Below are 22,715 nucleotides of genomic sequence, written 5' to 3'. Positions count from 1 at the left end.
GTCTACAGCCAGGAGAATTACAACAAAAAAGGAAAGACCACCCTGAACAAGTTAGACCACCTGCCCTTCAAGCTCCCCACACCCCGGGAAAGGGAGCTATAACAAAAGAATGTGGGGTCTTTCCCCGACACCCAGGGAGCAAGAAAACCCCCCCCAAAGAGGGAATCCCTCCCCCCAACCCTGGGGAGAAAAGGAAAACCCTTAAAAAAAGCAGGAATCTAAGCCCCAAGGACCCCCTCACTCACCAGCAAAAAGGGTCCGGGCACGTCCAGGCAGAAACGAAAAATCCAGGCTGCAGACACGCCCAAGGGGGCACCGACTCCGGTGGTGCCGGCCGGAGCTGCCGGTGCCTTCCCCGGGAGCGCCGCCCACTAAAACGTGGGTCTGCTCCCACCGGGCTAATTTGACGGCCAAAAGGATAAATCCACGGGTCTCCTGGACTCCGAGGGTCCTTCTCCGTGGGGTCAGGCTCTCTTCTGGCTCCCGGTGGGCGCCAAATTGCCGCTTCCCCGCCCCAGACCCCTGTCCTCAGCCCCGGCTAGCTCTCCTGCGGGGCGAGTAGGGCGAGTGAAGCACCCTCCGCTGTACCCGGCGGGGCTTTGGAGAGTGCTTGGTGGGTCCGGAGGTCGCTGCTGATTCCAACGGCGAGGAAATGAGGAGAGGCACTTGTTGGGGGCAATAACCCGATGTTTATTGAGGTCCTGTGGACCCAACAGCACCGGAGGGGGCCAGCCAACAACTGCAACTGGGAGGTGCTGGCAACAGGTTCCACAGGGAGATGGAGGGGGGCCGATCAGCCAGTGGGGAACAGTCAGGAGTGACTCTGTGGGGATTGACATCTGGGGGATCCAGTGAGGGATGGACAGGGTAGAGGTCCCAGGTGTGGAATTGCGTTCACCCAGGACCTCATCCAATCACTCGGTGCCCTGGATGGAAGTTTCCAGAGGTAGGGGAAGGGGCACCGAGTGACAGACAAGGCACTTGGGAGGGGGCAGGGGACTGACTCGGCACCTTCCAGGGAAACCGACACTTGGGGAAAGGCGGGAAAACTCAGGGAGAAACCAATACAGTATGGGGGCACACTGGAACAAACCATGACCAAACCTATTGCAAGGGGGAGGGGAAACAGGACTATGGGAGGATATATTACAATAACATCACTATACATTTTTACATCCACATAGTATCTACCCCCTAATTGTGAGAGCCAACTGTTACATGACTCATCTATAACACACAGAACCAGGAGAGAAGGCACTGTTGGTATAACAGCTGAAACAATTCCTAACAAATCTCCCACATATTTGCATGTTTATTGGATATGCCCAGGGCTCCTGATGATGTACATCTCTGACTTTATTGCCCTTTGGAAGCAGTCAAACTGGCAGTGTCTGCCCACCAACACCAGCTGCTCTGAGCTGGGAACACGCCTGGTGCTGCTGATTTCCAGAGGCTTCTGTGTCCAGGAGAAGATAAGGAAGGAGCAGATTGAAAGGTGCTGGCGCTGCTGCTGCTCTGTGCCAGAGAGCCCCGGCTGGGCAGGGCACGGCGCTGCAGGCTCTTTCTCCTGCCAGAGTTCTGGCACATAAAAAGATAAAGCAGAGGGAAATAGCTGGGAAAGGTTTCATTTTGACCTTTCTAACCTGCTCAACAGAAGTGGCCAAAATGAAAGTTACAGAGCAGGGCCTGATCCCTTCTCCTGCAGGAGGGGCCCTGTACTTTGTAGTATATTGCTGTGGGCTAGATCATAGGATTTTGCCACTGATCCTGACACAGCATTTAGTGTTAAAAGTTGGAAAAAAAGTCAGGAAAGTCATCTGAGCGGGAGATAAAACTATTGTCAATCTAGTTGTTACTTGGAGATCGCCTTTTGAGGCATTAAAGGAATGGAAAACAGCAGGAACAAGCAGAGTACAACGTGGATGAAGATTTGGGGTTGATAAAGGAGTCTGATGGGAGGGATGAGTCAGATGGGGCCTTTGATGGGGAACTTGTTGAATACATCCTTGAAGAAGGTGCAGGTGCCCATGGAAGTTACCAGGCAGGCTAGCAAAGCTTCCAGGAAAGTTGCTAGAGCTTCTAGGCCAGCTACCGAAGCTTCCAGGAAAACTGCCAGAGTTTCTGCGCTGGATGCTGAAGCTTTTGGGAAAGCTGCTAAGGCTTCCAGGCAGGCTGCCAAAGTATCTCCTTCTCAGACTCCTAAGCCTCTTTATCTCACACCTGCACAGCAGCTTTCAGCGCTGCCTCTATACACTGCACCACTGCGCCAGTTAGCTGAAATGTCTTTAGCAGAGAGACAAACCCAGCTGTCTGCCCCCTGCTCCCCTCTGACGCTGTTGAGGCAGCATGGGAATGAATAGACTTTGTTCAGAAGGCTGAGACTATAACTGGTTTATTTCAAAATACATCGCTCTTTTATACAGAGCTCTGTGCAGTTTGTTCTTCTTCCAGGTACTCTCCTTCTGACCTAATGATGTTTCCGAAGCAGCAGCCTTCAGTACCGAGGCCTGTGTCAGGCCCAAGTGGATTTGGTTAAGTTTCTAGCTCGTGTCTTCAGCGTGGAGTCCAAGGACAGCAGGAAAAGCAGGGCAAGCAACACTTTACCGAGTGAGGAGGCTGAGGCCCGAGATGACCCTCGCCACAGCTCCGTTTCACGCCATGCCATGAAAGCAGGTAATTCATGACGGGACAGGGAGCAGGGCCGCGTTCTGCCCGCAGCCACACGCGCAGCGCGCTCCTCGGGCAGCCGTGCCCCCCGAGCGGCGGCACAAGCGCCAATTTCCTCCCGCCGGGGCCGGCTCGGCTGCGGGCGGCTCCAGCCGGCCCCGCCCCGCCCCGGCGGCGCCCTCGGGCCGAGCGGCTGCGGCCCCGGGTCCGGGCGGTGTCGGGGCCGTGCGGGGCCGCGCGGGGCCGTGTCGGGGCCATGTCGCGACACGGGCGGGTCCCGCGGCGGCAGCCCGGCGGGGCTGCGGGGGACGGGGCTGCCGCCGCCGCGGTGCGCGCCCGGGCCGAGCCCCTCGGGGCCGCCGGCGTGGACGAGGTGGTGGCAATAGCGGCGCAGCTGGCCCTGGAGCGGTTCCGGAGCGGGGACGAGGCGGGTGCGCGGCACGGCCCGGCCCGGGGGCAGCTGCGGGTGTGGGGAGGGCGCTGGCAGCGGGTCAGGGAGGGGATCCTGCCCCTCTGCCCGGCCCTGGTGAGGCACGGCTGGGGTGCTGTGTCCATCTCTGGGCTCCCCAGCACGGAGACAGGGAGCTGATAGAGCGGGTCCGGCAGAGACCACTGAGATGAGAGGTCTCTCATCAGGAGAGCTGTGGGAGTTGGTCCTGTTTGGCCCAGAGGAGACTGAGAGGGGATCTCACTAATGCATATGAATATCTCCGAGATGAGTCCCAGGAAGGCGGTGCAGGCTTTTTGGTGACAGGACAAGGAGCAATGGCCATAAATTAAAAGAGAAGAAGTTCCACCTGAACTTGAGGGAGAACTTCTTTCCTTTGAGAGTGGCAAAGCACTGAAACTGCTGCCCAGGGAAAGCGTTGAATTTCCCCCTCTGGACACATCCCAAACCCTAGATGTGTTCCTGTGTCACCTGCTCCAGGTGACCCTGCAGGGGGGTTGCACTGGGTGGTCTCCCTTCCAATCCTAACAATTCTGTGTTCTGTAACGTTGAGATGTCAAGATTACTGCCTGTTGCATTGTTACTGTCTTTTCATTCTTATTTATCATTCTAGAGATGGAATTTCCTTCTAGTTTCACTAGTACTGAAAGAACATTTGTTCACCAGCTCTGTCAGTCTCTTGGACTGGTATCTAAAAGCAAGGGGTGAGTCGGGGTACAGTTTTCAGTTCTTTGGTGCAGATGGATAGAATTTCAAGACTAATGATAACCTGATTGATGTTTTCAACATACCCAACTGTGTTGCAAGGAAGAGTATTAGAGAAAAAAGTGTAAAAGTAGCTACAGAAATGAGCATCTTTGTTCATTGCTGTATGCATGCTTGGAAAAGCTTGTGACATGCATTTTGGGACAGCTTGATTTTATACTTTGTGGATTTAATGGCTCCATTAAAAAAGGTTCTCACTGTGATTTCTGTTTTTTTTTCTAAAGATTTTGCTTAGCATCTCATACCCTGACAGATAAAAGTTAAGCTAGAGTAGGTTCCTTTTTCCTAAAATAAGTTTTCCCTCCCCCCTGACAGAAAAGGAGCCAATCGATACCTGACTGTAAGGAAGAAGGATGTGTCAGAGGCACACGCAGTCATGACTTGTGACTTGGCTCTCTGTACGAAACACGCCGTCCGGAGCCTAATTCAGCGCTTTCCCGTCACAAATAAGGAACGCGCGGAGCTCCTGCCAAGGACAGAGCGAGGAAGTGCCTGTGCTGTTGAATCTGGTACGTTCAGCATGTGTTCTGATTTGGACTTGTCCATCGACACCACTCGAAACCACCTGCAACCCAGTGACAAAACAAACCTCTCTGTCCCCTCTGGTGTCCTAACAGACACCTTCGAACAAATGCATTAATTTTCCTTACTTTTAAGGTCTTTTATAACTGGTGCTGTGAGGAACTTGGGAAGTCATATCATGCACATTGAGATGTCCACCTTGTGTTGTGTTAATTTAGAATCTTTGAGCCAGTTCCAGCCAAATCTTTTTGGAAGCACATTTTGAAATGTGGCTTCACAGAAGTAACTGTGAGGTGGGGTTGAAGAGTCAGTGTTACTGTGATGCCATAAGAACGCCTATATGAGAAAATGAGGTTGTCTGTTCTGCTTATAGAAATTAGTGTCCTTGATAAATGAAGAATTTCAGTTTTTATTTCTTCATCTCTACAAAATAGATTTGGTCCTTAAGAGACTACTGTCCAGACTTGATTTCTTGAATATGGAAGAGTTCACTGAGAGACAAACTTCTGTTGAAATCTTGTTTTTTTATTTTTAAAGCAAGGTTTTCATCTAGATTATTGCTTTAGCAGCTACAAGTGGAAGAATTGCACTGTGTTTCTGTGTGCAGAGATGGGTGTAGTGAACAGAAAACATTTGTACCAGTATGCCTTGTTTAATTGCATGTTTTTGATACGTGGTGTCTCTTCTTGACGTGCTTTCTTTGCTGTTAATTCCAATTGTTTTTGTTGTTTAATGGGATTGTTATATGAACAGAGGGAAGCTGTAATAAAAGTACTGAAATGCAATGTCTTAGGAGTGTAAGGGATAAGTTAATGAACAGTCTAATATTTGCCTTTCTCTGCATCTCAAGAATGTATTTTTAGTTCTCCTGATTTCTTAGTCTGTCTTGGTACAACAGAGCTTGAAATTTAGTATATGAATCTGTTAATGGCATTACATAATATACATATTATACACATGTATAACTGAGTTTACAGCAAGCTTTTCGTTCTGCCAGAGAATAATTCTCAAGGAATTATAGAGTAGCACTTGCAATGATGGATGTGAAGTAGCTCCCTCAGAAGATGTGCCCGTTTTTTGGCTACTTAGACACTGCTTTCTAACACATCACACTGCTGTGTGGGGGCCAGGGCTCTTGATACAGCATGCTTGCATTGGTATGATTTCAGGCAAACGTGTGGAATAGCTTAAAGGTTTAACTCTGTCAGCGTGTATTTCTAGAGGGAACTGCAGGTGTGAAATGTGGGCACAGATACAAAGGCCACCAAAATACACCAGGCTGGTCTGGTTTAGTTTGTTTCTCCTTTTGCTCTTTGTAGGCTATTTTGACTTGGAGCAATGCTCTGGAAGAGTCTGGTTTTCTTCAAAATACCTATGAAAGTAATAACTGTTTTGACAAAATATCTATTCCAAGCACTGCAGGACATGCTATAAATATGACTTCTAAATGTGTGATGGGTTTGTCACTTTACCCAGAGGGATGCATAAAAAGCCAGCAATGTTAATTTTTAAGTACAATTTTTGAGCAGTGTTTTTGTGACCTTCCTCTGTGTCTGCATAAATAAACTTTTAACTTGTCTTCACAGAAAAGAAAGAAGTAAACAAAATAAGTGGTCGACTTAATGATGGTATCCCCCAGGTCCCAGGGAAAAGAGGGGAATCAGAGTTTGATTCCTTCAGGCAGTCACTACCAGTTCTTGAAAAAGAGAAAGAAATTGTCCAAACCATAAAGGACAATAAAATTGTTTTGATTATAGGAGAGACTGGATGGGGAAAAACGACGCAGGTATGTTGCTTCAATGAAATAAAAACTATAACAGTATTTATTCTAAACTAATGCCAATTGTGTAACAGTTGTGATATGGGGTATTTTGATGCTATTTTAAGGCTTTCCTTTTCCTGTGTGATTGAAAATGTTGTTCCAGTTTATTTTCTTGCTTTTGAAACACTAAGCCTCTAGATAGGTACTAGAAGCATAAATGATTCCTTAGAATTTTATGGTAGATACCATTTTCTCATTAAAATAATACAAAATATTGAAGGGAAAGTAGCTGTGATGTTTGTAGAACTCTTTTTCTTCTAAGGCTAGTTCTGTTCTTAGTATCCAGAGTAATCTATTTTTTTGTGTTAAAATGTGAGATTATCTACAGGGCTTTGGTTTTTTTTAGATTTCTCTGAAGCAGGAGGGAGGCACTGTAAGGTTTTTCTTTTAAAAAAACCTAAATAGGTTATACTTAGGAATTTATTTTCTGCTGATTCAGATATGCTTGCTGTGATAATTGTAATGAAAAGTCTTTTGCAGTGTGCAATATTGATGTGCAGTTAATGGTTTCCCTGTGCTAACAAAGCTGTGACTTTCTCAAAGAGCAAATTTGAACCACTTCTTTACAGATCCCTCAATTTATCCTTGATGACTGCTACAAGAATGGAACTCCCTGTCGTGTGTTTTGTACTCAGCCAAGACGTTTAGCAGCTGTTGCAGTGGCTGAAAGAGTGGCAGCAGAAAGAAGAGAGAAGATTGGCCAGACAATTGGTTACCAGATCCGGTTAGAGAGCAGGTACCAATGGTACTTCTAAGTGTCGGTTGATCTTGTGTTGGTCTTGTGAATCTTGTGTACATTGAAACCGCAGTATGTTTGTGTTGCAGCCTCACAGGTGGGATACGTTACTGCAGGTAAGGAATACGTAAGAGTGAAAAGGATGGCTTTCTTCCTGTGTTTTGCAGTTTCATGTAGAAGGTTGTCTTACAGAACTGAATCTCAGGTATTTTCTGTTGATTTCTTCTGCGGAGTGTAGGCATGGAAATCCTTGTCTGATTTTCAGATCAAGTCTACACTTTCTTCTTTTTTTTTCCCCCCTCTCTGCTTTTAACATGTGTGGATCCAAAAGGTCTGCAAACTTTGAAGGTAGGTGTGAAAACCAGCATGCTGTAAGTAATGTTATGTAGTGAGAGTTGATAGGAGCCATAAAAGGGAAAACAAAACAATTGGAATGTGACTGATGAAGCTGAGCATTATTTATCAGTCTAGTCTGGATTAAATGTACTCTTCTTCAGCTTCTGTGTTTAAAACATGAAGTGATGTAAAAGTAAGAGATTTCAGTATCACTTGATGAATTTGTCGGTAAAGCAGAGCATGAATGGATTGTTTGGGGTTTTGACATCTTTGCACCATGTAGCGAAATGACATTTCAGGGAAGGGCCAGCAGTTGAGATATGAGTGACCAGAAGATGGCCAAAGGTTGTGTTGCTTGAGTGAACAAAGATAACACATAGCTGGTGAAAATGAAAGCACTTGAACAATGAAGCCACAATAAGAATTCAAATATGTGTATGAAAGCTCACAAGGATATTAAGAGATTAGAAGAGCTGGTGAAAATGTGTCACAAATAAGCTGGATGATTCATAAATGGAAGTACTATGCTGGCAGAAGAAGAGCAAAGTCAGGTGAAAATGGTAGAATTACTGGAAGCAGTGCAGAAAATCCAGCTTGAGAAAAATCAATACAATTACTCCAGGGAAACACTGAAAGGGAGAGATAACAATATTTTGAGCTGTGGACAAAAGAAATTTGGAGTGGAGATGTTTAGAGAGGTTTGCTTAACTGTCTTCCAGAGAAAAGCGGTAGAGTACAGTACAGAGGAACTTTTCAGCTCTTTTAGGATGGCAGTAGCAGAGGGAGTAGTGAGAATTGCTGTTTTTATTGGGACAGCTAACTGTGTCCCAGGTATAGAATTGTAACATTTCAGTATTTTCACCTCCTGAAAAACCAGAGGATCAAGCAGATGACCCTGTGATTTAGTCAGCTGTAATGAGTTGTGTCTTCAAGGCAAGGCTTTGGGAGCTGTGGGGAGGCTTCTGTGAGGAGGTACCAGAAGCCTCTCCCGTGTGTGACAGAGCCGGTGCCAGCCAAGACAGACCTGCCTCTGGCCAAGGCTGAGCCTATCTGCGATGGTGACAGTGCCTCTGGGACAGTGGGGAATGGGGAGGAAAACCTGCACAACAGAGGCAGCGGTTCAGGAAGAGCCGTGAAAGCATGTGAGAGAAGCAGCTCTGCACACAGGAAGGTCAGTGCAGGAGGGGAGGAGATCCTCCAGGTGCCAGGGCAGCCCATGGTGCAGCCCATGGTGAGGCAGCTGTGGCCCAGCAGGCCGTGGAGGTCCGCGGTGCAGCAGGGGTCCTCCTGTGAAGGATTCTGTGTTGGAGCAGGTAGATGCTTGAAGGAGGCTGTGATCCTCTGGGAAGTCTGTGCTGAAACAGGCTCCTGGCAGAAGCTGTGGCCCCGGGGAGGGAGCCACACAGAAGCAGGTTTGCTGTCAGGATTGTGACCCTGTGGGGTCCCACACTGGAGCAAGCTGTTCCTGAAGCACTGCACCCTGTGGAAAAGGACCTGTGCTGCAGCAGTTCCTGGAGAACTGCAGCCCATGGGAAGGACCCATATTGGAGAAGCTCGTGGAGAGCCCACTTTCCCGTGGGAGAGACCCACGTTCTCCTTGTCTTTCTCTGGAGCCTGGGAGTCTTTTTGTTGTGTTTCCTCTCCCCTGCCCATGGAGAGGACAGATAGAGTGGCTTGGGTAGGCACCTGGCGTCCAGACAGGCTCATCCCACCACGTGTAGACAAGTACAAAGGCTATATCCAAGCACAGGCTGAGGAATTGGAACCTGGTTTTCCACATGGAATTTTCTAGTAAAATGAATGACGTGCAGGCTTTCTTCACAGTTTACTTTTACTTCCTTATTTATTAAAATTGAATCTTATTCTTCCAATTAGTCCATTGTCCAGAGTTTTGGGGCGCCAAGCACTACAAATTGTTAGGAAATGTCTGGGAAAAGGCACAGTTTAAAAACAAGTGGTGCGCATGAATCTTTTGAGGAGAGAACTGTAATTTCTCTTCTGGTCAGCAGCTGCTTTAATTTTTTGATCCATGGAAAGCTTTAAATGGTGCAAACCCCTGAGTTGTCTCTGTGATGTGATCCATAGGGTTTCTCCAAAGACGCTGGTAACATTCTGCACTAATGACATGCTCCTTGGCACGCTGATGGCAGGAGACAGCACTCTCTCCACCGTGACCCATGTTATTGTGGTGAGCATCCTGTGGTCTTTCATGTGGGGTGGAGCAATATGTATTGCTTTGGAAAATGAGGTCCTCATTTGTTTTACTTAAATTTGCGGAGCACTGTAGGTGTTTTTGTTTGGTAGAATCTGAATCAACTTTAAAGACTTCAAAGAGTAGAATGCATGTTTTGTGCAGTTTGGTGTTTTTCTGTGTGTTTGCATTTTTCCTGTAAAAATATCTTATTTCCATGCCAATGATTAAGTGTGGAATCAGGAGGAGTGGAGAAGGACAGAAGTGTAAATTTTTCTGAACTTCTGTGGTCAGCAGAAAATCCATAGGGAGGCTTACCTTGATGTGGCTCAATGTGATTGTGTCAGAATTTCTCTTACCATTTGTTTTAGCAATACAGGTTTTCAGTCCATTTGTTTGCCCAGAGTTTTCTAGGTAATGTGGAGTCTAATTGCTAGCAAATTATTCAGATTGTTCATTTGTGACTATGTCAATATTCCTGTGATGGAATTGAATAGGTAAAGGGAACTAGAATGTTTTTGGCAAGATTTAAGTACTGAAGATGAAAAGGTAAGTTTAGGTGCCTGCCTGTTTATCAAAGTTAAAAAAGCAGGAGAATGATCTATACATTCTTGATGTCAGCCTACAAACTTTGTATTTTGAGTCCTTGTTTCCTTCATTCATAATATAAATCAAAACAGAAGAATGAAAAAGATGATTAATCAGTTATGTGCCTTAACCTACAGGCTTTGTGTATGACTTGTCTAATCAATGTGTCTGTTTTTCTGATTCTGTGGTGTCATACATTTCTTTAAATGCTTATCAGTGGTGAAGTGAGAATTTATTAAAATAAGATTTGTAGTTTGTGGTGTTTTCTTGAAATTTGGCTTCAAATACAAAATCAGAGAGGTTTCAGATACACACTTTAGCCTCTAAAGTTAAGGTGTTTACAGCTTCAGTGTTGCAAGGCACTCAGTGTGGATAAAAACTTTTTGAGGCGTTTTTGTTTCTTTATGGATAGTTTTTTTTAAAAAAACCTATTACTTAAACTAGACTCACACATTTTAAGGCCTCTGTAATGTGCCACCAAAACATGTATTTTTTTTTTAGAGAAGTTTGTTTTTGTCAGAAGTTGTGATCCTGAATCTGTGATGGTTTTTCATCTCTTTTTTTTTTCCCCTTTTGTTACAGGATGAAGTACATGAGAGGGATAGGTTCAGCGACTTCTTGCTAATAAAACTGAGAGATGTGCTGCAAAACCAGAATAATTTAAAACTAATTCTCTCTAGTGCTGCTCTAGACACAAATCTCTTTATTAGGTATTTTGGAAGCTGCCCAGTAATACATAGTAAGTCTTGATCTTAACTCTTAAGTCTGAGTATACCTGCCCTGAGACTCACAGATCTTACTAAACTGTAGCAAATTATTCTGAGGAAAGGCACATGATTAATACACTGAGAATTACAGGAATCCTTGTTCTTTCTGTTTGCAGGTTTCTTGTTTCTTGACTGTTTGCACCTCATTCAAAGTGAAGTGTTCTAGTCCCTGGGAGTTCTGTAAATGCAGGTACATCCTGCCCCCCTCCACTCTTAATTGAAGAAGTAGGAAGAGGTTATTGAAATTCTGTCTTCATGCTGATACAGGACTTAGGAGCTACATGAGTGTGATATATATCAGTGCATTCCAGTAGGATCTTACTCTTCAGGCTTTGTGAAGGTTGTTACTGGTTACTGGATAGAACACAGATAACTGTACAAGTTCGGTTCAGAAATACAGGCTTAGGCAGATTGGGTTTCACATGAAAAAAGAATCACATGACTCTCTGATTTAAGGAAAATTAGTAGTTGTTCATCTGGGTAAATATTCAGAAAAGACATCCAGTTTCGCTTAGTTTGTTTGCAGACTCAGTTACCTGCAGTTAGACTACATTCAAATGCAAAGAAAAGTTACCATTATTTGCTGGTTTAATTTCATTTGACTGATCTTTAGTAAAAGCAAAATGTAAATGCGTGGGAGATGGGGGGTTTTTGTGGGTTTGTGGTTTTTGCCCCACCCTCCTGGTTTGCAGGTTTTCTGCATGGGTGACCTCCTCTGGCACCTTGCAATCCTCTTACTTTTTCAACAGTAATGTCCAACTTTAATGTGTTTTGAAAAGTAGCTTTTAAGAGAAATGCTTTATCTGACAATCAGGTAGACTCTCTGCATGTCAGCCTTTTTTAAAAAAATCTCAACGGTTTTAGGAAATGGGATTGCTTACTGGTTTATTTTAGCAAATGTTTGTGAGGAGGAAACCTTTTTTTCCTTCCTTTTTTTGTAGATGGAAGTGTTTAGTTCTCAGTTTTGAATTTCCGCCCAGTTGAATAAGGTTTGCAGCTTGTTGGAGACAGGAATCTGGAAATTACACGTGATTTCATGTGCTCTGAATTTTTTTTACAAGGGAGTGCCTCAGTTGTGATTGTTGTATGACTTTCCAGTTTAGTCTTTTTGCAGCTTCCTGTTCTTTCAGATCGGTCAATTTGTGTTGGAAAATCTGCTGGCAATCTCTCCCAATCTCTCCAGTTTACCACAGTGTTTGTGCTGGTTATGTAACAGGCCAATAACAATACAAAAGATGTTTTTTTCCCGTTTGTTTTTTTGAGGTTTTTTTTTGGTTAATTTAAGAATTAAAAGAAGTGGCTTTGTCTGTTAATGTAATATACAAGGTTTGAGTCTCCTTCAGCAATACAAAATCCTGACCACAGAAACCACATTTGGTAGCTGTGGATCGCTGTAGTACACAGAGTTTGTGATCAGTGTTGGAAGGCTTCCTCTGTGACAGCTTCTAAAAGTATGGGAATTGTGGATTGTTCTTTCTGAAGGAAAATCCTGAGTGTTCCTGAGTCAGGTTAAGGAAGAAGAAATCAAAATGTAGAGATTTTAATCTCCATGCAAAAAGCATCCTGCAATGTCGACAGATAAGGTCTAGAAAACAGTCCTGTTGAAAAAGAAATCGGGATAAATTATCAGAAGGTAAAGGCCGCTGGGATGTCTCATCTGTCCAGAAGTATTCAGTAAAGAAAGCTCAGCTTTGCTGAATTAGTTGAGGACATGGAGATAAGGCTGCCTTCTCACATGATTCTCATGAAAAGAAAGTAGTTCAGTACAAAGATGTACTGTCTCTGTGTGGAACCTTGCAAAAAGCTGTATTAATTGCTTATTAATGAATTACATTTTTAATCCAGATGGCAGACTTACATGGCAAGTTCTTGTTTGTAAGCCTAAACAAAAACGGCTGTTTTCTTTTTCTCATTTAAAAAAAATTGTAGTTAATAACTGTCAATCTTATGAACATCTCCTGCTGGAGCACTTCATAAAATTGAAGAGGTTGAGGCGAAACAAGGTGGCATTTGATTTTGGAAATGTTTTATTTTGTACAGTTTTGAGAAAAATGAACTCCAGTGAAGGTAGTTTTTTTTAAAAATTAATTCTGTAAGTGAAGCTGGTGAATAGATGATCTTTTACAGATTTTTTCTATTTTATTCCAAGGGAGACCTTTTGAAGTTAAAGAGATGTTTCTGGAGGACATTTTACGAAGCACTGGGTATACAAACAAAGAGATGGTGAAGTACAAAGAAAAGAAGCAGCAAGGTCAGTGGACTTGTTAATTCTAAGGGTTGGCAATGAGAATCATTGATTGAACAAACAATTAACAGGATTATTTTCTGTTGAAATTCCAGAGTCAGGAGATTAAATGAGTGTGATCAGATGACAACAAGTACCTTTAAGCTCTCAATATTTACATTATGGAAATAGTTTATGCAATTAAAGAAAAAAAAATCACTTTAATTCAGTGGTTGCATTCTGTTTTCACTCAGTTGATAAATGTCATCTTTTTCTAATTATTATGCTGTAGAGTTATATATAACTGGGGGCTCTGCCCACATGAATACTAAAGAAGCATAGGATGCTCTGTACCTTTGGGTGCAAATTAAAGTGCAGCTATTAAAGCAGGCATGATTTTGTACATCTTGCACTAAATGGACAAGGTATTCCCTTCAGTAACATTTTTCACTGCTTTCTTCAGGCATGGATGTATTTTTTTAAGTGTTAACACTCTTGAGCTAAACATCATTGGTTTTAAGTTGATTAAGTAGATACTGCTTCAGAAGTTTTCCTGGCAACTGAAAGTAATGATCCCAGTGATTATTTAAAGAAAAAGTAAAAAATGCAAACCCCAAAGCTATAACGTTCAATATCCAGTCCTAACTGGGTATTGATCACAGTGCTCATCTCTGATCACTGGGGTCAGAAAAGTTCAGTTAGGACACTGGTGTTTGCTGATGTTTCTTCCACTAGTGTAGAAAAGTAAGTTGTTACATGCAGGGACTGTATCACTTGTCTTCAGAATTCCATTTGTGGAAAAAGATCTGGTCTGAGGTTGTGTGGAAGGTGATTACTTACGGGAGATACTTTGAATGCAGTAGTTTGGAATAATGGAGGTTTGGGGGATTAAACACCAAAGTGTTGGGTTTTACCTTGTTTTTATAGCCCTTGTTTGCAGTGGTGCACTTTGGGTACCCTTAAACATGTCATTTATGTTGGACTGGTAGTAGCATTCTAGACTAAATAAAAGAGGTTGAATAGGTAAAACTTGGTAAAACCTGCTGTAACTAACTTTTTTAGTAGAAAACAATGGATAATAAATATGACTCTAAAACTTTCTTGGTGAATACTTTGCATTCTAGAAGAGAAACAGAAGAACACTCTTGATGAGTGGTGTTCAGCTCAAGATAACACTAACAAAGGGACATCTCGGAGACAAAAATCGGTTCCAAGGACAAATGAGGAGTACAAACGGTTGGATGATGGTGGTGACACAGTATTTAATCAACTGGTAAGTTTTTTCTTTTGTCAGAAGAGATGTTACAGGTGTTTATATTTGTGTTGTATTACTAGCCATTTAAAATCTGTTTTCTAAAGTTCTGTCGAGTCTTTCAGGACATTAACGTATTTTAAAGATTACTTGATGAGGATGAACGGCTCTAGCTGAATTGTGCTCTTCAGTTCGGGTGGTTGCACACAGCTTTTCCTCAGATCAAATGGCTCGACTGCCATTGTGTTCGTACTTGCGTATGACAAAATCAATGCATGAACTGATACCTGAGTGCTGGGTTTCTGTTGCTGCTGGGAAAAATAACCATTGCAATTCTTTGTGGGTAATGTATGAGAATAAAGACAACTCTTGGAAAAGATTAAGCTTTCAATATTGTTTTTTATTTTCAGACTGAAAAAGATGTGAATTGCCTTGAACCGTGGATAGTAAAAGAAATGGATTCCTGTCTTTCTGACATGTGGTTGCATGAAGATACTGATTCGTTTGCTCAGCTGTTAAATCTTATTTTAACTGAAAATGTCAGTGGTAAGTTTCATGTGTTATTACATAAGAAAAAAGCAACCTCAGACGTACTTAGATTTTTATGGCTACTTTTATCTCCAGGTTCAAATGGTGTTACCTTTGAATTCTGATGCCGACTGAAAAAATGATAGGGCTAGCAAAAATAATGAGATGTTTAGTTAGTTGTTGTTTTGAAGTATTGACAGAAGTGTGTTTCTAAAACAGTGTAGAATTCATATGAACTAAATTCAGAGATAAAGTGAGGAAACAAATTCTCTTTGGACTGGAATTTGAAAGCAGTATTTGTACTATATTTAGATGAAAAAATAACATTTCTACTGGGTTTGCTGGATTTTTTTTTTTTTTTTTACTTCTCAGTTGATTATAGGCACAGTGAAACTGGTGCGACTGCTCTGATGATTTCTTCAGGGAGAGGCTTTTTGAGTCAAGTAGAACAGTTGATCAGCATGGGAGCAAGTATCCACTGCAAATCATCTAATGGCTGGTAAAAACAGAGAAACCAAAAGATAGATTTATTTGTCAATATAGGAGAGAGAAAGAAAATTCTTTAACATCTAAATTAATTTGCTAACTTATCACACTGCTGTAAGAACTATAGATTTTGACAGCCTCAACAATTTCTAACTCCTCATAATCACATTGTTTTCTGTAAATTCTAAATTGAATTCTTAATTACATGGTCTTGATGATGAGCTATAAACTTTGTTTCAGTAGGTCTTATGTAAGATACTGGTTAGTAGAACAACTGTAATCTACTGAATTGGACCAAAATATTTGGCAATTCTAGTTTCATGGAGCTACACATATCAGAAGATCTTTCTGTTATGTTTCTAAATATATCGTAGAATGTAAAAATATTTGTGAATCTGTAGAAGCTCAGGTTTTGTGGTCATGGAGTATTTCTTCATGTAAACAGGGAAGTACAGTAAATAATTGTAGTATGGAATGATAAGAATTAGGATTCCAGGGGTCTGATATTTGGTACTAACATTTGAATAACTTGGGGAAGAAATGCAGTTTAAAGATAAAACAGTGAACTGCATAGTGAGGAGGACAGCTTCTGAAAGACATGAAATAGCCAGATGTTATGCCTGGGGTGTGACTTTTTGAGATGACTTCAAGGATACTGCTAACAGGCAGGTCTGATCTCTGCACCATTTTTAAAGGAATGGCACCTTCTTCCTCCTCACTTCCTCGTGCATGTTTGCTCCTGTGTAAAACTGACATTCTGTTGTGGTAAAGAACTGTAGTCACCTAAAAGTCAGCTGTTAACACCTATTCAAGCACTTTCAAATGGGAAGTTGCAGATCCAGCAATAACAGGACTGATGTCAATACAGAAATGGGTACAAAAGTGTGATGTCAATTGCCTCTCTTGATGTGCTCTTCATATGCATCTTTTGAAGTGAAAAGTCTAATAAAAATACTTGTGCAACTATTTCAGGATGGCTGTGGACTGGGCTAGGCACTTTGGACAGACAGAGGTTGTTCATCTGTTGGAATCCTACAGGTAAGCTGTAACTGTTTTGCAGAATGAGTTGTATATGATATACAAAGAGTTGTGATGGGAAATTTGAGATTTGTGTTCTAATCAGAACAGGTTTTAGCTTTTCATGCTCTAAAATCTGGACTTAATAGCAATACCTTTTTTTAAGAATAGGAATATTTAAAAAAATAAACAGCAAAAGAGTTTGTACTCAATAGCATATTGTTTATGTTTACACAACTTGCTAATTCTATACTATGTACCATTTTACTTTCACATGCTTATTTTGGAAACAAATCTGTAATGTGTTTTTATCCATATCTTTTATATGCAATAGGCATATTAAAAAGAATTTACAGAAGTAATGTGTACACTAGGCCATTCAAGAATGATTTTCTGATTCACTTACAGTTATCATACTTGAAGGTAGTGTTTTGTAAAGATTATCTCTACTATAATTTCTCTTAGTGTAGTTTCTGCTAGTGGGAAATTTTTGGAGAAGACGTATCTCTTAAATATTTTTACTTGAACAGATAAACGAGAAGTATCTTTATAGTTTCCTTTGCTTATGGTTGTGTTTCAATGAAGTTGAAGAAAACGAAAGTTAACACTAATAAATAAAGTGGCATCCTTCATTGGGTTAACATTGGAATCAGTAAACAGTAATAGTATGGTGATTCCCTTCTGCTACACTTAAACATCAGAATTCAAGACCAATAGTCATGTTGGTCTCGATCTAAGTTTGAATTGATGGCTCAATGCAAACCCTAAGGGGCAGCCTTGATTCTGGTGTATTTTCCTGTTACAGCGCTTCATTCGGATTTGGAAACATGGATGAAAATTCCCTGGTCCAAAAAAGTGCTAGTGACCTTAGTGCAGAGGACAGAGAGCTACTGACAGCTTACCATCACAGTTTTGATGGTGAAAAAGTGGATCTGGATCTGATAATGCACTTACTTGACAGCATCTGTCATAGTTCTGATGCAGGTAGGTAAATACCTAACCAGTGGTTGTGGATTTGACTTCTGATAATCATGCTCTTTTTTCAGCAATCCACAAACGTTAAAACCTTCTGAGTGCTGTTTGACATGTATTTGAATTTTCTGTTTAACTTTGCAAACCCACTTCCTTTTTTAGGAGCAATTTTAATATTTCTTCCTGGGTATGATGAGGTAGTGAGCCTGAGGGACCGCATTGTTTTGGATGACAAGAGATTTGCTGATAATGCTCACAGGTAAAACCTTTAGTTACTGTGGCTTTTCATTGCTTCTTTTAAGGATCCTTAAAATGTCCCTTTTGTCTTGCATTAGATACCAAGTTTTCATGCTTCATTCAAGTATGCAGACTTTGGACCAGAAGAAAGTGCTTGAAAGTCCACCTTTTGGCATCCGCAAAATTGCAAGTATTAGAGGACTTTTTCCAATGCCACAATGACCTATTTTGCCATTGCTTTTACAGTTATGATAGTTTTGGTGCTTTTGGGTTTTTTTTCTTTGCAGATTCTTTCTACTAATATTGCAGAAACCAGCATAACAGTCAATGATGTGGTGTTTGTCATTGACTCAGGCAAGGTGAAAGAGGTAGGACTGCCTTAAATTTTCCTAGTGTGATTCTAAAACACACAAAACACACAGTGCATAAATTTTGGAGAACTTTTGTTTTTTTATTTATTACTTTACAGTAAAGTGAAAAAAAGCTTTTACTAGCTGAGAGCTAGTGCCTGTCAGGCAACAGTCCTTTCTGAAAAGTTTCAACATGCATTTGTTTTAAGACAAATACTGTAAGCTATCTGTCTAAAAAAACGTGAAAATCTTGAATTTCAAAAATTGTGGAGCATTAAGATACTAGAAAGGAGATACCCTCATTAATTCACTTGAAATTGAGAAGGTACCTTTGTGTCAGAAGCTGCTGTATATCTTACTCTTTCATACTTTTTAGAAAACTTCTGTTGGTAATCTAAATAACTAGTAACTTGTATTTCATGTATCCTCTTGAGTTTTCAGTTTGTATTCCTTTGTTTTTCTAGAAGTCTTTTGATGCAGTGAGTTGTGCTACAGTGCTAAAAATGGGGTGGATTTCAAAAGCCAGTGCTATCCAGAGAAAAGGCAGGTAATAAATGCCTCATAGCAGTTTCCATTTTGCAGATATCCACAGTCCTTTATGTTTAGAATAAACCACACAACACAGTAATTGTTTCTGGCCTATTCCGGTGTTGTGTTGCATAGAGGCCAACACTGGTTCTCTGCAGACGAGTAGGCGTCAGCATGTATTTCCTTGGAATAATCTCCCAAGTTGTAGAAAAGTGATGCTCAGGCATTTCCCAAAGGTCTGGGTTGTTTTCCCCCCATTAATTTGTTCTTCCTCTTTCTCCCACGTAGCACCCGCAGTCACAATGTCCAGTGGGGTGTTTTCACATCATGTCTATGGGCAGAGGACTGCCTATTTCACTTTCTCCAAGCTATCCATGACTTAACAGGCCATGATTATATTCTTCCCAGCACTGCGGGTGAGGGCTCAGAAGTTTATGTAGCAACAAATGCCTGTTTAATCAATCATATTGGCATTAAGCTGCACGTATGCACATAGATGTATATGACTGAGAGAATTTGCTGTCCCTCATTCACTCACAAGTTACTTCATCTTTATTCTACCTTTTACTCCAAGCATCACTTCTTTTTAGGGGATGTGAGGGGAAGCAAGAAAGTTTGCAACTGGTTCCTTACAACCAAAGATGATTGAGATTTGGACTGGTCTTAGGTTAGCAAAAGACCCACAGCACTTTACATTAGAAAAGCCTTGTTTTTCTTTCTCCAGATTTCTCAGTGTTGGGTTAAAATTACAGTAAAAAATTGCCACCCTCTCAAAAATAATTAATTAGAAAACTTTCACTTTGCATGTGACTTAACAACACTTTCTTCATGGTAGTGTTTCTTCTTTTTCATTCTGAGTTTCTGTGTCTGTTGGCTTTTGGTTTTGTTTTTAGAAAGAAATCCTCATTTTCACAACTTCCCATATTTAATTTTCAAGGGCTGGGCGCTGTCAGCCTGGGGTCTGCTTTCGTCTCTTCAGCAGGCTCCGATTTCAGAATATGTTGGAATTTCAATCTCCAGAACTTCTAAGACTGCCGCTTCAGGTGCATGTTCAGTTAGAAAATATAATTTTAAAAAATACAATGTCCTCAAACCATACCGTTAATTGCAACAAATCATGTGTTTGGCAGCTGCTTCCAAATCTTGGTAATCTTTTTTTGTTCTGCCTTTTACCTTGCAGGAGATCTGTTTGTACACAAAATTTCTGGCTCCAATTAATTGTCCAGTTGTAGACTTTTTTATGAAAGCTCCTGATCCTCCGCCTGCTGTAACTGTGAGAAATGCTGTGCATATGCTTAAGGTCAGAAAAGGAATAGGTTTAGATGGTAATTGTGTTTGATCCCAAATTTGTAGTGTAGCAGTTTACTGACTTCAGTTTGTACTGAAGTGTATCGGTCGTGCCTCTCCGGTACGGAGGCTCCGCCGATACGGTGGTAATAAGAATGCGTGCACCACGGCAGGTTGTCTCTCAGGCGCTGTTTATTCGCTGAGGGCTGGGTGTCAGGGAGGATCCGCAACCCGTCCGCTCGGCAAGGGAGCAGGCTCCGAGAGCCCCGAATAAGGGGCGGGGTAGGGCTTATAACAGGTGGCAAGTAGGAGGGTACAAAGGGTCCAATAGGAATGGGGTTCGGAGGAGGAGTTGGGATGGAATAATTGGGGTACAGCAAATGGGGATGAGGGAAGGGGGCGATAACCGGGGAAGAACCAATTACAAACAGAGAACTTAGGAACATTCTAGAACTAAAGGCAAGTACAAAAATGATTGACATAAAGATGGGCATAACTGACAGTTACATAACATAAGGGGAGTGGTAGGTTTGCTGGGCAGCTTGGAGGCGGGAATCTATACAACAGCCTCCTCCCAAGGCATATTCGGGGGGGCTTTCCCCAAGTCCCCTACCGCACTGAAGCTGTTTTTAATTACTTAAGGATGTTTTGAAGTTTTGCTTATTGTCTGTTTTCATTTTGTGCGTGGGGATGTGTTTTTCCATGTCAAGGGAAGAGAGTGCTTCAAAGTCTTGTCTCTGTTAATAGTTTGACTTGCTTCTTTAGAGTTTGGAAACAAGTCTAGTTAATGTCCATTATTCACATCCTTTTTGCTTTCACTGTAAATTGATTTTGTCCACTGTACCCATCCCCCTCTCCTTTATTTGTTTGTTTGTTTGTTTATGAACAGACCATAGATGCCATGGACCCTTGGGAAGATCTCACTGAGCTTGGTTATCAGCTGACTGAATTACCTGTAGAGCCACACCTCGGTAAAATGGTGTTGTATGCTGTAGTTCTGAAGTGCCTGGATCCTGTTCTGACCATTGCCTGTGCTCTTGCCTGCCAAGACCCTTTTGTGCTGCCCACGCTGGCCTCCCAAAAGCGTGCAGCCGTGCTGTGCAGGAAGCGTTTTGCTGCCGGGACGTTCAGTGACCACATGGCCCTGCTCAGGGCTTTCCAGGTAGTCTTTCATTTCAGAGAGTACTAATCACAGCACATCACCCAAGCAAAATGCAGATGTACCAGTTGGATGTAGAGTGGCGAACTGTTTCTTTTTGCCTAGTGCCTTTCCTGTGGATTGGACTCATAAATTTTTGAGGGAACCCTTTTTGTAGTATGTTTTGTTTCAAACCTTAGAAAATTTGGAATGTTTCAACAATGTGCCTCTTTGCATCCTACTACACTGAACTTTGAATCATGATCTTAATGTAATGATCTTTATTTATTGTTTTAACTTGACATAATCATCACTGGAGTGAGCACATAAAGAGAATCTAATTGTTGAACAGAAAAAATAATCTGGTTTGATACATTAACTTTTAGAGTGGGTTTTGCATTCATTTTATTGACATAAATGTAATCTTTAAAGAAAGTGAAGTTTTTAGTTTAAGTCCTTCAAATTAATAGGCAAATGTAAAAACATTTTCAGGCATGGCAGAAGGCACGCAGTGACGGATGGGAGAGAGCCTTCTGTGAAAAGAACTTCCTATCCCAAGCCACAATGGAAATCATTGCAGGAATGAGAACACAGGTGCTTGGCCAGCTTAGAGCCTCAGGTAGAGAAGTTGGAAACCATTTTAACATTGTTTTAAAGTCAAGCATATAGAAATTGTAACAAAAATCGTGTTCACTGGTGTAATTTTCCTTAATTTGAAATACACCGTCATGCACACATTCATGCAGGGTATGGTGCAGATGAGGAATTGTGGCTGATCTAACTGAAAGCACCCTCATCTCCACATGCCACTGCATTTCATGTTTTAATGAATTATTCCCATAGGAAATGTCTTTATATTGTAGAAAATAGTGGTATTCTGTGTTAGTATGAAACCCCTTATCAGGAAGGATTTCAGTGTAATGGTTTCTTCTTGGTGCTGTTAAGGTTGGCAGTGGTGAAAAATGCAACAAAGAAGTCATTTATTTCACCTTTAGTTTCTGACTCCTTTTGAGAGGCAAACACAAGGTAACATGGCACTGTTTTGTCTCTTTCATTTGTCAGGTTTTGTGAGAGCCAGAGGAGGAGCTGATATTAGAGATGTTAATGCTAACTCTGAGAACTGGGCTGTAATTAAAGGTGCCTTAGTGGCCGGGATGTATCCCAATCTTGTGCATGTAGACAGAGACAGCCTGGTGTTGACGGAACCAAAGGAGAAGAAAGTGCGATTTCATCCTACCTCTGTTCTTGGTCAGTCTCAGTATAAAAAGGTAAAGACACTTGGAATTCATAGTTCAAAAAAAAGGGCACTAAAAGCTGTCACGTGTTTTAGAAATGTCTTTTCCTATTTGTCAGTACTTCAAAAGCAGTATAGGCATTTAACACTACAGCTTTAGAAAATACTGTTCTACCCAGCTGATAGAATTGGAGTTGATTCATTTTTCCATCCTTTCAATTAGTCCTTTCTCTAGATGGAACAAGGCAAAAAGGCAAAAAAACCTGCCCTGCTATAAAATTGTTTTAAAGATATAATGATCCCTATTCTTAAAAGCAAGTTTTTCTCTGATACTTTTTTTTAACATTTCTTTTTAAAGCAGCATATTTTGTTTTATCATGGTAGGATAATTGATGAATCTGATTGAATTCTCTCACACTTTTTTATGTGCATGTATATTTTTATATGTATATAATTGTAGATGTATTTAATTCTCAAAATACAGAATCAGAGAATGGTTTGGGTAGGAAGAAACCTTAAAGCTTATCTCATTCCAACCCCGGCCACGGGCAGGGACGCCTTCCACTAGTCCAGGTTGCTCAGAGCCCCACCCAGCCTGGCCTTGGGCACTTCCAGGTTGA

General features: G+C 41.7%; 1 protein-coding gene and 1 pseudogene across 1 annotated transcript in view; both read left to right on the top strand.

Moving 5' to 3' along the window:
- The first annotated feature begins 1,501 nt into the window (after window positions 1-1,501).
- The window catches only part of LOC144248359 (3'-5' RNA helicase YTHDC2-like), a 24,294-nt gene continuing 3,080 nt past the window's right edge, over window positions 1,502-22,715 (top strand). The window contains exons 1-4 of the mRNA XM_085567776.1: window positions 1,502-3,819; window positions 4,196-4,389; window positions 5,989-6,188; window positions 6,794-22,129. Of these exons, the coding sequence (XP_085423902.1) occupies window positions 3,731-3,819; window positions 4,196-4,389; window positions 5,989-6,188; window positions 6,794-6,979 (669 nt within the window). The 5' untranslated portion in view covers window positions 1,502-3,730 and the 3' untranslated portion in view covers window positions 6,980-22,129. The remainder of the gene's footprint in view (window positions 3,820-4,195; window positions 4,390-5,988; window positions 6,189-6,793; window positions 22,130-22,715) is intronic.
- LOC146763620 (uncharacterized) overlaps window positions 20,700-22,715 on the top strand; it is a 9,449-nt pseudogene continuing 7,433 nt past the window's right edge.

Source organism: Lonchura striata, chromosome Z (assembly GCF_050655825.1).
Source record: "Lonchura striata isolate lonStrDom1 chromosome Z, ASM5065582v1, whole genome shotgun sequence".
In the NCBI taxonomy this organism is placed as follows: Eukaryota; Metazoa; Chordata; class Aves; order Passeriformes; family Estrildidae; genus Lonchura; species Lonchura striata.
Note: the sequence above shows the minus strand (reverse complement) of the source record. Positions and strands in the feature narration are given on the sequence as shown.